This window comes from Seriola aureovittata, chromosome 12 (genome assembly GCF_021018895.1).
Source record: "Seriola aureovittata isolate HTS-2021-v1 ecotype China chromosome 12, ASM2101889v1, whole genome shotgun sequence".
Classification (NCBI taxonomy): Eukaryota; Metazoa; Chordata; class Actinopteri; order Carangiformes; family Carangidae; genus Seriola; species Seriola aureovittata.
The window spans coordinates 4,979,672-4,995,163 of NC_079375.1; the positions used below are offsets into that span (position 1 = coordinate 4,979,672).

The following is a 15,492-nucleotide window of genomic DNA, read 5'->3' on the forward strand; positions in this document are numbered from 1 at the left end:
GTTCTCGTTCTCTCTCCCTTGATTGCCCTCTGATTGTAAGCAGCCCTCACTGAGTCGGGCCCCCGCTCAGGCTGATGTGGAGGAGCCCTGTTCTGACACAGTGCTGATGAGGACCTGTCTCGTTATTCACTGCATGTTTGCATGTCAGTCTCAGGCAGTCCAGCAAATGACTGTACACGTGCAGAGCTGCAACTAGCAATAATCAAATAATCAGATTATTCTTCATTATTTTTCAGATTGTTTTCAGTCAGTAGATCTTTTAGTTTCTCAGGAAGTTCCCTCTGAAATAATTTAGTGAGAGGCAAGAGATTTTAAATTAGGGCCAAAGTGTTGGGAATGCTCTGTATCTGTGTGCTGATGTCACTGTCACTCTGCGTCTCTTCATGTCTTTCTGCCTGTGTTTGGGCCTGATTTGTCATTTGCTCCTCCTCCCTTTCTCTCTCTTTCCACAATCTCCTTTTAATTTCATCATTTTTCCGTCTCTTTCCTTCCCCTGATTGTTCTTTTTATCTTTATTTATCTTGTTATCTTGCTCCATTATTCTGTTCTCTTGTGTTTAACTCTCCTCCCTTATCTCTTGCTCTTGTCTGTCTCACACTCTTTTTCTTCAAGACCAAATTTTTTTATTTTTTGGCTTTTTTCCACTTTGTCAGTCTTACTTTAGTTTTTTTTTTTTCTTTCACTGTCTCTTATTATTTCTCTGACATCTTCACACCTTCCTTTACTTTCTACTATCTAAAACTCTCACATTCTCCTTTTTGTCAGCCTCACGTTCTCTCTCCTCTCAGTTCGACTCTTTTTTTTTAATCTTTCAGTTTTTTCTCCTCTGTGCTTTCTTCCCAGCTCCCTTTGTTCTTTCTTGGCTCCTTTCTCATCGCCACGACCCTCCCTTTTCTAATTTCTTCCTCTTTTTCCAGCTCTCCTAATTCTCTCTTAGATTTCTCTCCATCTCTTGTTCGCCTTCTTTTTTCCTTCTTTGAATCCCATGAATTCAAAGAAGAGAGGCTCTTTGAACTTCTTTGAACCTTTTTCACTGTTGATCCTCATTCAGCTCTGTCTCCAAGCCACTTTCTTTACTTTTTTTTCTTCTTCCACCTGTAGTACCTCTTTTATTTATTTTATTTCATTTGTCATATCTTATATAAAAGATGCTGGAAATGCTTTTGAATATGGAATTGTTTTTTAAGGCTCACCTGCTATTGTCTTTCCTGTTAGTGCTGTGACACTTTAATATCCCTGTGTGACATCAATATCTTTTCTAATATCCCCGTCTTTCACACCCTCCCTCCAGCTCCCTGGGTCAAGATGAAAACAATCCAGACACCGCCTTCCAGAGGGAAGGTTTTGGACGCCAAAGCATGTCGGAGAAACGTACCAAGCAGTTTGGAGACGCCTCTCAGCTCGAGATCATCAAAACACGCAAGTCCAAGAGCATGGATCTAGGTACAACGCTCCTCCAGGAAGTTATTCAAATACATTTTAACGTATTTGATATAGAAACGTTTATTATTATATCCTCCAGTATAGAAGCGGAGAATCAGCATATTTGGCCAGATTGGTTTTATGCATCAGTTACACACCAAACATCATCACCTGGAACACTCTAAATTAAACCTGTTTAACGCCGCTGCTTGTTAACAGGTAGAACTTTATTGTCATTTTCATGTCATGCAGGATTCACAATAGTCAGTTCAGGACTTGTTAATACCATTTAGATCCAAGTTGTAATCACAACTGGGAGAGTCTGTTTTTCTGAAAGCTCCTAAATATCCTGTTTGTTGCACTGATGTACCTGAAAAAAACAAAGAGGGCATGGAGACGTATTCGCCAATGTAATGCGTATAGGCTGATGCTACACAATGGAATATCCATATCAGGTACAGGAAGTTAGGATGTTATGTCCTTCAGGTTCTTTATCTTTCCTTCCCCAGCTGATTTCCCCCTTGGTGACATTTATGACACATTTCCTGTCAATTCCATGACTTTGAAGATGCCGTTTAAAAGTGTGTACATACATATACATACAGTATTTCCTGAGGCATGTACACACAGTAAACCCAGAATCGCAAAACCTCCAAGCCAAGTGGTAAAATTCCCTTCTTCTTCTTCCTCCTCTTCTTCCTCCTCTTCTTCCCCAACAAACTGAATATGAGATTGTGTTGGGTTAACTGCATTAAGAAGCTTCTATAAGAGTCATTTGATAAACTCAGTGCACCTAAGCTACTTTAAAGTCTGTGAAACCTTGAAGACCTTGAGCACATAGCCCTGCATGTTTAAAAAAAGAAAAAGAAAGAAAAAGTGTCTTATATTTAAATGTATTCCCACCCCTTGCCTCTTTGTATGAAAACAGACTCTGCATCTCTCGCCAAAGTCAAGAACTTCATTATGTTGATTCACCTTGAAATGGCTTCAAACAGTCGCTGATTGCTTTGGCTGCAACAGTCTCTCTGCTCGCACTCTCTATAATCATATCTAATCTTCCTGACCAGATTGCCGCTCTGTACCGTGTTGATATCACAACAAGTCTGATTGCTATCCTCAAACCCTCTTTTCATTTCCCTTCACCCCTCCTCCCCACTCGCACCTCCTTGTCTCGCATGGCGTCCGATCCTAATTGAGATGAAGCCGTTTGTGATTTTTTTTTTTTTTTTTGCAGCACTACCTGGATGTTGCATGTGGGAATGTCATGAGCACTAACTGAAACCCCAAATGTTTGTATCCCCCCTCTCCCCCTCTTTCCTCCCCCCCTTCCTTTAACAGTAGCCGATGAGATTAACCTCACCCCTCGTCCCGAGAGCAACACAGGTAAGGACCGGTGCACTAAAAGGTGGAAAGGAAAACTTAATTTCGCCATAATCACCATCAGTTTTTGTTCTCAGAGTGCATTTCTAATGCCTGGCACTGAGGGGTATAAGTGGTATTTGATTAATATGTCAAATCGCCATGGATCTGACTTATTCGAAATGTAAATGACCGTTTTGTTATGTTATACAATGTGATTTTTTATATTTTAAAATATCAAAGCCAAAAATTCAAATAATGTCCCCATAGCTCACATGGCTCAATTCAGTATAATGTACTTTTCCATCAGTAATATAATAGAGTCTGCTACTGAGTCTCTTTTTAACAGAAATACTGTTTTTTTGAGAGCTTATGAAAGGCTTTTAATTTGAAATCTGTGTGTGAAGTCTAGATTTTCTTTGACAGTGAATTAACAGTGACTGAGAAAAATGTAACACTACTTGGAATAAATAAGTTAATGGAAAGTTAAAAAGGGAAACTAAAAGTGGCAGAGTGGTAACTCGGTTGTACTGAATCAATTCGTGGAAATGTACATTATAATTGATTTACCAAGGTGGCGGGTGCCGCTGACGTGGATTAGCTTGGCGTGTTCGTTAACAGATGTGAAATTTACAATGGAATTAATCTGGAAAACGTCCTGTTGAACTGGCTGATCCTTTGTGTCTAGTACCTGTCCAGTTAATCGAATGTATTGTAGTTTCATCAAATTGGTTTTAAAGGTTCCATGTTATATAATGTAATATTTTTCATTTATATGTGTTGTTTGATTATAAAGCAGGTCTAGGTTCTATATTAATACTGTGAAAGTATCAAATCCTCAGTCCGCAGAGAAATGCACACAGCCTTTATTCAGACACTGAGCCTTAAAACCAGCCGTCAGGACTTCTGAAACTTTGTGATGTCACAAAAAAGCAGTCACTGCCCTCAGCCATACCCCAAGCCCCGCCCACCTGGACCCACCATCCAACCTTGCAGAATTTGGTTTCTCTGAGTGTTTACCTGAAATCTGCTTTATTTTTGTGAGATCACTCTGAAAACAGTCAGTCAATCGAAGAGAGGTTCAGGGCATCCTCTCTTCTGATTGGCTCACCAACCTGTTGTTACTAGAAGCCTGAGAGATGGGATGTAAAATTACATTGGGATGGCTTTTGGTGCTTAAAACCACAAATATATTTTCTTATGGATCAACAGTTTAAATAAAACACAGGAAAAGTGTAAAATATGGGACCTTTAAAACAGATGTAGAAAAGAAACTTTTCCTAACTACATTTCATGAACATAGTCATTGAGTTCTCTTTGTCAAAACCAACTTATGCCCCTCTGTCCAAAGTTCCACATATCATCTCAGATCTACCTTCACTGTCCATGTTTTCTTCATTTATTCTTTGCATAATACGGATTGTTATTTATTTATTTGATGTCACATAATTAAACCTTTTTGGGAAGCATTTTTTAAACTGTGGAGTAGGGGCAGATTTTAGTGCCAAGAACTATAAATGAACCTCAACCTGCCTCTAGTGGCTTTGCAGAGCGGATCGATTCATAACTGGTGCAGGACATGACACAAATTGTACAGGAACAACAGTGACAGGCACTAAATTGCACATATTGATCTGCAAATATAAATTCAGCAGATTTTTCTTTCAGCAGATTTATCCACCGCTCTGCTCTTTATGCATCGGTGCAGTGCTCCCTGTGCTGGGTGTTTTGCTCACTCCTTGACAAGACAAATTTGTCAGTCTGCAGAGTGAAGACTCGCAGTCCTCGCCGCAGTTTGAGGTCGCTGCTGAACACGGTTGTGAAAGCAGTCGGGTGACTACAGATTTGATTTTCTCCCTTTTTACCTCAGATGCAGCCGTAGCACTAATTGTTTTGTGCGTGTGTCAGGAGTGTGTGAGTGTGTGTGTGTACGAAGAGATGGAGAGTAGAGAAAGCACTCTGTCCTTGGTTAAGGCAGGGAGCTGACAGAGAGTCATCCGTCACTGTCAAGTCTTGTGTATTTTCACTGTCGCCTCGGCTGAATAAAAGGCCTGCCTCTGAAATCAGCGGCTCGGACAAAAGGACGGATCCCGTTGAAGGAAGACGTGTAGAGAAGGAGAAGGAGAAAGAGATGAGAGGGTTGGAGTGTGAGATGGAAGCTCTCTGGGGGCAGTTTGTGGTTACTTGTAGGTATGGCTGTGAACTCTCCCTCAGTAATAAAGACAGAGAAGCACAGAGAAAGTGTGAAAAGAGGATCGAAACTTGTTTTGTGGAATAGCACAAATGGATCCTTGGATCAGTATTTAATGCTTTTGTCGAAACCTTTGAACGGTGTGTAGGAAACGGTGAGATGGAGAGGAGATTGTTTCCAACTTTCTGTCATGTTTCGATAACGTCAGTCAGCAAGGATCAGATTTTGTATGTTGCATATTTTATAAGGTGTGTCTGCCAAATGATAGCAGTAGATGAGTCGGGTGTTTCATTGCATAATGATTACAACTTGAATATATTAACAACTTAGCGTGTCATAGTCTCTTAAAATCCTCCATAAAACCGTTACAAACTATCTATATGAGAAATGTGAAGGTCTAGTTAAGTTTAGACCGGGAAGACTGTCTGGTTTAACTTAAGGAAAGATCCAAATATGATTAAGACATAACATTGTTGGTAGGAGATGGGATGCAAGTCGTGATCTCTCATGTTAGAGTTTTGAACTATGATTGAACATCCCATTATATGATATTTGAATTCGGAAAGTAAAGACAAACGCAAACTGTTCCCAGAGTGTTGTCTTGAATTGTCTTGAGTTGTGTAAACATCAGTCAAACAGCTCAAATGGATTTAGTTTATTAAGACAAAAAACAAAGAGAAAACCTGTTTGGTATTTCGTTTTGTACTTAAAACAGTTAATCAAGTAACAAAGTTCTTGATTCATTTTCTGTCAGTCAATAACTGTGGAGAGTTGACATGGCTGTATCCGTGACTCAGTGGTTACGCTAGCAGTATCTGTTGTACAAAACTTCCTTTCCATACAACTCATGTCTTAGAGGGAACTAGTGTTTTTGCAGTTCATACTGGTCTCCAATTAAAGTCATTAAAGACCTTCAATGCCCTCATTAGATAACATAAAAATGTGCTAGTGATGTGAGAGCACTTGTTTCTGGTGGTAATCACATTCGCCTTCACTGCGAATCAAAGAATGTTTAATTAAGCACAATTGTCTGGTCTGAATTGCAGTGATCTGCCTTTTCATTGATATTCTGAAAGCGTGTCACTACACTGGCAGATTTTCAGGGCACACATACTGATTCAAAGTATTTTAGGTGGATATTTAGTGTGGACTTCGTGAGGATATTCAATTTAATACTGTTGCTGTTCCCCGAATGTTCTGAGCTAATAGATTTCACCCTGTTTTTTTTTTAAAGTGTCCAGTGTTTATTTTCTCTCTGTGGGCCCCTGGTGTCATTTTACCAATGTTTTTAAAAAAAAAATTGTACTCTCCACTAAGTTTAGATCATCCATGATCCATGGTCCATTTACCGAAGCCAAAACATAGCCATCCTGCTTAAACTTAAGACCGGGACAGCTCTGACAGATGGGATATAGTCGCCATCGTCTCCTGATCTGTGATTGGCTGAGAGTTTTTATTGACACAAGCCGCTGCCACATGTTGGGACTCGGACACTTCAGTGATGGAGGACAATGCTGGACTGTTGTCTGTGTGCAGAACTTCATTCAGATTATGTCCACATGAATCCCTGTGAGAAACTGTCCTGTGAGTGATCCCTGGGAAGTTCACCCAACGGATCCATTTATGTTCATTTTTTGGAAGTAAGGAATAAAATTAAATGGAATGAATTATTTAAATTTTGTAAAGCAGGATTCAGTTTTATTGTGTTGTGGATTAGTGCTGCACAGTAGGTGGGGAGTGGCACTTAAACTGTCAAGCAGCAAAGTTGTGAGAAATGATCCAATCAGGAAACCATCGCAACACTGAGCAATAGAGATTTTTAGAAAAAACAAAGATGAAAAGTTTGGTAAACTGGATTCTGTAAATGAAAACATCGGTAAGCATCCAGGTCCCATGTGGGCTTTAGCTTTCAGTCACCATTTAGATCTCACATTATCCGAGTATTGACACAGCCTGGGCCAATATGATAATTCGATAAAAGCCAGGTAGCCAGACACTAAATTATTGTGTCATCCTGTTTTTTTTTTTGTTTTTTTTTTTATTTGCAGACGCACAACTTTGGACCAACCAGCTTCAGTTAATGTCCTTTCTCATTACATAGTGAACTGTATAGAGACGACAGAGGCAGTGCAATCAAATGATACTGAATTAATACCCCTGCTGTTGCCAGTTCCAGCGGTGTCCGGTGTCAACGCCAATCTGACCTCTGCTTGTTCCAGCTGCTCTGATGATTGCTCTGTATTTGTTATTGTAAGGCTGTCAGAGCTTAACTTTGCAGGATAACGTTTATCTGCAGATGAGTATGAGTGTCACTCTGTCCAAACACGCTGACACAGATTACTCAGAGCTGACTGACTAGTTGCCAGGTTTGAAATAATCCATTTAGTTTGTTGTTAACTTTCTGTCAGATGCATTGCACTGATTATTTGCAATTTAGTCCATTTTTAAAGATGGGCGCACTTTCATTTGATTCACTCTTTGTGGCCAGGTGAGCCTGACTGAGCACAACAAGAAACCTCATCCCCAGGTTATTTGAAAATAAGGTGTTTTTCATGTTTGCGGCTAAATGCCATTTGTCAGGTCTCCAACACAATGTAAATTATCCTCTTTTTTTTTTTTTTTTTTTTTAAGACTGCCACTGAGGCCTGACTGCAGTGAATGGCGCTGGGCAAAGCTTTTAAATAAAGTGGGTGTGCAGCGTGAAAAGCCTATCAGCCCGACTCTCAGTGAGACGTTAAGGGGACAGGACAGACTGATGAGAATGAATGGGAGGCAGCCTACCCGCTCGCTTGTTCGCTCTGCATGTATTCAGTTTTCCATTTTAGTTTTTTTGTTTCTTGGTTTTTTTTCCCTGTCTTTATTCTTTTCTTTTCTTTTCTTTTCTTTTTCTTTTTTTTTTCACTTTTTGTCAGTCTTACTGTAAACAAGGAGCTTGGCAAAAAGAAAAACTCTTCTCCTGACTTGCTGTTTTAGAATATATATGCAGCTTTGGCAGGGAAGTACATTATGTTTAGAATAATAATTGAAATCACAAAAATCAGCCAGTACAGTAAACAAAGAGGGCCTTAAGCCCAGTGGCTCCTCCTGGAGTAAATCTTCAAAAATGGGTCATAAATATATCGTTTGATTTAACTCTTTTTCTATATTAACTAGCTATCGTACCTTTTAGCTAACATTACTTGGAGAGGAGTAAAGATTGAATTTCTTGGGGACTACTTTCAGATGCGAATTAATACACATTTGCCCCAGTTAGTATTTATGTATGCTTTTTCACCTTTATTATTTCTGCATTCTCCTTTCTTTCTTGCTTTATCTCCTTCTTCTTCTTCCTCCTTTCGTTGTGCTGTCTCTCTCTTTCATTCACTCCCCTCCCTCAAGACATCACACGTCTGTCAGGAATGTGTATTTTGTATTTCTTTTTTTTTTGCCCTTTGCTACAGTAGCTCTGAAGTGACACCACCCGGGAGATTAGGACTCTTCCATTTACCTCCATACCTCCTCACCTTATCTTCCTACATTTATTATCTTCCGTACACGCTTTGAGCCCGTGACACATGCCATATGGGAACAAAAATTATGCCCGCACCGCTGTACGAATAGTCTTAGTTTAATTGAACTGTCATGTTTCTCCTATTTTGCTGATGGTTATTTTCATTCGGAGCCACATCTTAGTAGTGAAATGTGTAGTCAGTATAGATGAATGTCACACAGACTCGCACACATGTACACACGCGATCGATCAGCTTCTTTCTTGGTGCTGAAGTTTAGATATGGTGTGTTACTGTCCGAGTTGCTTGTTATCCTCTGAGGCCGGGCAGCTTCTGGTGGACCAGGTGTTTCTTTTTCATTCCACCATAACAAGAATGGGACCATTGATAAGAATTTTCTACCTGCTTATTGAGAAGCAACAGTTTGTTGAAGTGTGTGTGTGTGTGTGTGTGTGTGTGTAAAGCTGGTTTATGAAGTTGTTTCAATGTTCAGTGGCTTCATTATCTTTATGCATCTGCTCTATTTTGGGCAGACCCATGTGCATAATTGAAGCATGAAATAAACCTTATTGAATACCTTTCATCTCATCCTCCTCCCCTGCATTAACTGGGTGACGAAGGACAAACAGTGTCTCGTAAACTGCATTGTGGCATTTAAAATCTCCGGAGAGGTTTTGTATTTCGGGCGTCTGTGTTGTGTTGTTGCCATCACACTTGGCGCTCATTTTTCGGACGTGGACGTCACGGTGGGGTCGGCTGGAGCAAATCCCACAATGCACCACATAAATGACCCAACAGTCCTGCAGCTACATAAAATCATAGTGGACACAGTGGGAAGAGTCTGAGGTCATTCTTGGCTGTAGTTGTTGGTCATTTGGAAATGGCAGGAAGTGGCTTGTTGTGAAATATGTGTCAGTTTGCTGAGTCAGTCTTTGCACTGAAAAGAAAAGGAAAAAAAAAAAAGTCTCTCTCATCCTCTCAATCCATCCTCTTAAATCATCCTGTTAAGTCCTCTTGTAACATAACTCCCACAGTAATGTTTCTTTTGCATCGCATCATCCTTTTATCCTTGAAACTATTTTAACACAATTTTAATCACAACCAAGGTCAATGTGTTACGTATTGATTCATGACAGATTTTGTTATTTATTATTGTATCAAAGATGGGAGGAAAGTGTTTAAGGTCATTTTAAGATGGAATGAGACAGAAGTGAATCTAGTTTGTAGGTTGTGACTCTGTTTTTTGTAAGAAAATAGATGAAGAAACAGATCAGAACTGAGAGCACAGGTTATTTGCTTCAAACTGACCACAGCAATTCTCTTTTTCCCTTGTCCACCAATCAGTGATGAGTGAAGAGCTAGTACAGATGGTAGCGAGATACTACAGATGTGGTCACTGAAAACATCCTACCTTTTTAACAGCGTGCTTCTTTTTGCTCCAGCTCCAAGAGGAATTGCAAGGAAAAGTTGCTGATTAAAGCTAATGGATGAATGGGTTAGAGGAGGTTGTGTATAATAGAACTGGACTGGACTTCACTGCAGTATACAGTGCTAAGATATAGGATATTGATTGGGACTTCGACATGGCCACCATCGTAGACTGAGGAGGTTTGGTCAGAATTGTCTGTTCATTTTCCTACAGCTCGTCCCTCTGTATCCTCCCATCAGGTTCCTCCACAAGGGATGTGGGGCCATCACTAGGTTTAAAGAAGTCCAGCTCTCTCGAGAGCCTCCAGACAGCTGTTGCCGAGGTAACCCTCAACGGGGACCTCCCATTCCACAGGCCTCGCCCCCGCATCATCAGGGGGCGCGGCTGCAACGAGAGCTTCAGGGCGGCCATCGACAAATCCTACGACCGACCGGCTGCCACGGAGGAGGACGATGAGGGCATGGAGACATGTAAGATATCCCATGATTCACCTTCACCTGGGGTTTTAATAAGACTATCCTCTTTCTGAAAAATCGCAGGTTTGATCCCACCACGGCCCGGGTGTCATCTCTGTCAGCAGCTGGGAGTCCTGTCAGTGTCCTTCAGCAAGACACTTCAACCTCAGTCCCTGTCTAACTCCTGGAACGTGTCTGAAACGTGAAATTATACATCGATAACTTTGCATTATGGGTTACTAAAATGATGCTAAACCACACTAACACAGCAGTGACGATTCCTAACAAGGATCGCTACTGAAACTCAGAAAATGTTGACGAGGCTTCCATACTGATGCATGGGAGTGACAGCATTCTGACTAATGCTCAGTATCTCGCTGCTGAACCTATCACTGCTTGTGGCAATGGCAATATCGCTGACTCAGGATGTAACCAGGATATCAAAAGCATCACATGTCAGTGTGAGGCACCTCAAAGAGGACGAGTCAGGAGGCTGGATACAGCCTGTGATAGACGAGCTTCCTGTTGGGAAATTGGTGACGCATTTACTGGCCTTCTCCCAGAGTCTTTGGATTAGAAGACGACACAACAATGTGTTCAAAGTCACTCTTTCAGTTTTTATTATCACAAAACAAGAAGGAAAGTGTATTAAGATAATCATTTTCATTGGTACTGCAACACAAAGTGCGGAATCTCCAAGAACCATATGTACAACAATGAATTATTTTCAAGCAATAGGTCACAATTACAGTGTCTGTGTCGTGCCTGATTCTTCCTCTGTTTTATCTACGTGGAAATGACGTTTGGAACACGTGGTCTTCTTCAGGCGTTCTCCTCTTTTTTTTTCTACACTTAAATGTCATGTCCACATGAAATTAAAGAAGGAATCAGACAGCAGTGCAGGGTATCTTTAAATCTTTCCTGCCACCAAAGAATTTCAAGTTTTTCATTCTATATTCCTTTACATCTATTTTAGAGCAGAAATAATGTGGTGTTTTCTATCTGAAGAGAATCTCATATTATGTCATAGTACCATCTGATTAGTAATGAATGTTTTTGCTTTTCATCACTGTATAAGAGTCGGGTGTCTGATGTTCTTTAATGATAAGTATCTAATTGTGGAGCAGCGCTCTTCCATCACTTGTAATATACATTGAAATTGTATTCAGCTGCTTTTGGTTCTTAGGAGACATAATTATACATTTGTGAGACTAAAAGATTTTCTTCCATTAGGTTTATTGATTTTCATATGTGCCATAGTTCTGCTTAAATGAACTGTTCATTGGTGAAAGATAACATGTTCTCCACTCCCCCACCCCCCCTGTTTCTCCCTCTTCGCCTTCACCGTGTGTCTTTCCCGTCTCCCCAGTGGAGGAGGACACGGAGGAGAGTTCACGATCAGGGAGAGACTCTGTGTCCACGGTGGCCGACCAGACCCCGCTGTCCGGCACCGAGAAACCGCTCGTCAACGGCACCAACCGCACCAAAGAGGAGAAGAAGAAGGACAAGGACAAGGGAGGGAAGGAGAAGAAGAAGCAGGAGGGAGTGAAGGAGAAGGACAAGGGAAAAGCCAAGAAGGGCATGCTGAAGGGACTCGGGGACATGTTCAGGTAAAATGAGAAAACGTTGGAAGTGAGTCTAAGCTTCTAAGTGTGTTTACAGAGCTGCAAGTAAGGCAGGCCCGCTAAGAATTTACATAAATCAATTTCATTTTAATTTTCAAGATATTCCTCTCTGTTTAATGTCAGGAATTAACATATACATTCAAAAAGTTTCCTGATAGTTTGAAACTTAAACACACACATCTACTTGCGGCTGTGTAAGAACACAGCGTAAGAACTATACACCTTTTGAAGGCTCGGATAAATCGGAAAGAGCTATATGTTTGTTTCTCTGTAAATGATACAAATCACAGACCAGAGCTGTGCAGCCACAGCACTAAATAGTGCGAGGAAACCCTAATTAGACTTCCACACAACTTGACCAGACAACTTTCTGGTTTCTGTCCCTGTTAATAATTCTTTCTCTGCTTCTTCCAACGTTTCACCTGTCAAACATCCCTTACAGCTAAACTGACAGAAATCCTCTCTCCTACGCACGTATACATTAGCATTGGTGTCCAAATTGGCTCGGAAACCTCAGGGCCTGGCCAGTAATATATCCGTATATCATATTAACCAAAGTGGTGGTGACAGGGAAGGGAAACAATGCCTGTTGTCTGAGAGAGGAAGGTAATGAGATCCACAGAGATGGTGAGAGATAAAGAAGAGAAAGAAGAAAGGTAGATATGGTTTGGTGCAATGGGTAGTGAAAGGTAAAAACAACAACAACAATCTCAACTCAGGGTCCACTGAGTAGATTTTTCTGAAACTTTCATCTCCATCTCACAGTCTTCTTCATCAGGTGGAATTATCTTGGTTGTCAAGTGATTAGGTCATGCATACTAGATAAATCACTTCATGACAACTCAAAGTGTGATTACTACATAATTCCATATGTGTTATTTCCTAATTCTGATGTCTTCAGTGTTGATCTACAATGTAGAAAATGGTCAAAATAAAGAAAAACCTATGATGGATTTTGACTTAACATCTTCATCAGTTAATACTTGACCTGTGACCAAGAAGGTCAATATATCGACTTTCCAACCCTGGTGTGAATCTGAGGTCGAGCCCTACAATTCCATCATATCTAAACCTAAGTTGAAAATGAAAATGTAGTATCACTGATATAATTAAAAATCTGTATTAATGGCTTTTTCATTCTTGAGCCTTTAAATACATAGACTGTAAAACCGTAACAAGATATTTAATGTATCTTTGAAGATGAAGGAATAATGAAAAATAGTAGCAAAAAAGGGAGAGCGGTGAACGAGAGAGGGTTTAGACAAAACAATGAGGGCGGATAGAGGACAGTGAGAGCGCGACAGTGATTGTGAATAAAAACGATGGGTTTGGCTGTCAGGAGCTGAAATTGCGCTGTTTGGCCCTCAGGGGCTCCACATGGCTGAAGCCAGCAGGGCTCTGTGTCAAACAGGTAGGATCACTTCACATGACACCAGCTTACTTTCAGAGTCAGAGCCACACCCACACCCACACACACACACACACACACGATGGAGTAATCAGTGGGATGCACATGAACAAACTCGTGCACAGAGGCACAGTTCACACTCAGGAATAATTAGTAGGGAACACACACGTACATATAGATATATGGTTCACTGAAGTGCACAAACTGCAAATACATGCAGAAATATTTCTAAGTGAAGTCCACACACACAGACCACAGAGACCACACAGATAACACACAAACATCCACAATTTGGTCGCCAACAAATACACACTGCTGTTATTCTCTATGCTTTCACACACACACACACACACACACACTAAAGTCCAGTTTTCCTCTTCACCTCCCACATGATAACGATTGGTGTGCATTGTCATAACATGAGTGTTATGGCGCTCTGATTGGCTCAATGCTGGCCACATCAGATGTGCTCCATTAAAACTCTGTCTGACTGCCCGTTTGATCTGCGCCCAGTGTTTACTGGCAGAGACAGCTGTGCGCTCCAGAATAATGATGTGAGATATGTCCAGCCCCATCTGTGTGTCTAGTCTGGATCACGAACTCAACTTAAAGGAATAATCCACCACAGATTGACTCAGTGATCCATGTTAGTTCGTGAAAGCTTCAACATTCAGAGCAAATGAAGGTCAGGTAGATTTTAACCAGAGAAATTCATCTGGCTCACAGGAAGTGATGCGGTTAATATTTCTGGTTTGTTAAGAATAAACATAATTCCCCTCAAATACTGTATTCTTCACAAGGACTTTATTTGCTCACATTTAGCTGACTGACTTGTCCAATATTTCTATTTCGGAACAAACACTGTTATTTATCTCTTTAAATATTGTAGCAATGTCAAGATTTATTGGAATTATTTAAGCCATTTTGCTTTTAAGAGAACTGATTGTTGGTTAGTTGCACATTCACCTTGTAAAGCAAACAAACTATTATTTCCTATTACTTGCAAAACTTAATATTCATGAGCAATATATTGGGAAAACTTTATTATTAATAGACCTCACTTTTCAAATCCTTGCTATGAGATCCACTGAAAACAAAAACATAATTTCTGGTATATGTCCTATGTTGTATTATTTAACATATATAATGTATAAACCAATTATCCAGGCATGTTTATCACTTAGTGTTCCAGTGTTTACATTGTGGTTTGCTCTTGAACTAAATAAGTTGGGTTAAACTTTCTTGTTGCAAAAACTCTATTCTTACCCCTTAATTTAAATTTTTAATGATAATGAAACTATTTAATAGCATTTTATTTTCAAAAACAAGTTGATCACAATAAAATTTAACATACAAACACATTAGTCATTATGCATTTATAAGGGCATGGAGAGAAAACATGAACAGAAACACCAACCATGCAGCCATTTTTCATTCTAACATGGGAGTCTATGGGGATTGACTCATTTATGGAGACGGCCTCAAGGGGCCATTCATGGAACTGCAGTTTTTGACACGTCCACGTTGGCTTCATTTTTCAGCCCCGGAGGCTGCCGCTTGGCCTAAACAGGCAAATATGAACGATGCAGTTTTACAGGATTAGACTATTACAATTAAATTATGAACGATTATATATGATTGTCATCAGGTCTTGCGTCTTCGCCTCGGACAGATGACTTTTTATGGCTTTCATGTAACACTACCCCTGAGCTTACCCTATAGGAATATTTTTCATAGTAGTAGTCATAGTTTTTATTTCACCTTTTTGTGTCATGTCGTATTGCGCCACATTAAGATGCTCAGAATAGCATTGACAGAAAAACACATCCCATTAAAACCTGCATTGTTTGACTGACGGATAATATGAGGGAGCTACAGTTTAGCAAACAGCACGGTGGTGAGCACCTAGCAACAAACATGTTACTAAAAGGAAAGAAAAAGTTAGTCAGTATTTGCATGTTTGACTTGTGTCGGTGTCAACATGTCACGATGAAACAGCATGCATGAGTGTGTGCTGGCCCCAAACCAAAGAGGGTGGATGTGTCGAGAACGACGTTATAAAAGCCTATAAAAATGGAGCCCTCTCACACGACCAAATGTGATGTGAGCAAGTTA

At 40.3% G+C, this 15,492-nt stretch overlaps 1 protein-coding gene across 8 annotated transcripts in view; it reads left to right on the plus strand.

Moving 5' to 3' along the window:
• The window catches only part of LOC130178684 (partitioning defective 3 homolog), a 243,403-nt gene that overhangs the window by 157,167 nt on the left and 70,744 nt on the right, over positions 1-15,492 (plus strand). For 5 of the 8 annotated variants that reach the window (XM_056391121.1, XM_056391124.1, XM_056391125.1 and 2 more), the window contains 4 exons: positions 1,292-1,443; positions 2,761-2,805; positions 10,129-10,359; positions 11,714-11,954. In XM_056391121.1, coding sequence (XP_056247096.1) covers positions 1,292-1,443; positions 2,761-2,805; positions 10,129-10,359; positions 11,714-11,954 — 669 coding nt within the window. The remainder of the gene's footprint in view (positions 1-1,291; positions 1,444-2,760; positions 2,806-10,128; positions 10,360-11,713; positions 11,955-15,492) is intronic. The other 3 variants (XM_056391122.1, XM_056391126.1, XM_056391128.1) reach the window with 2 other exon arrangements.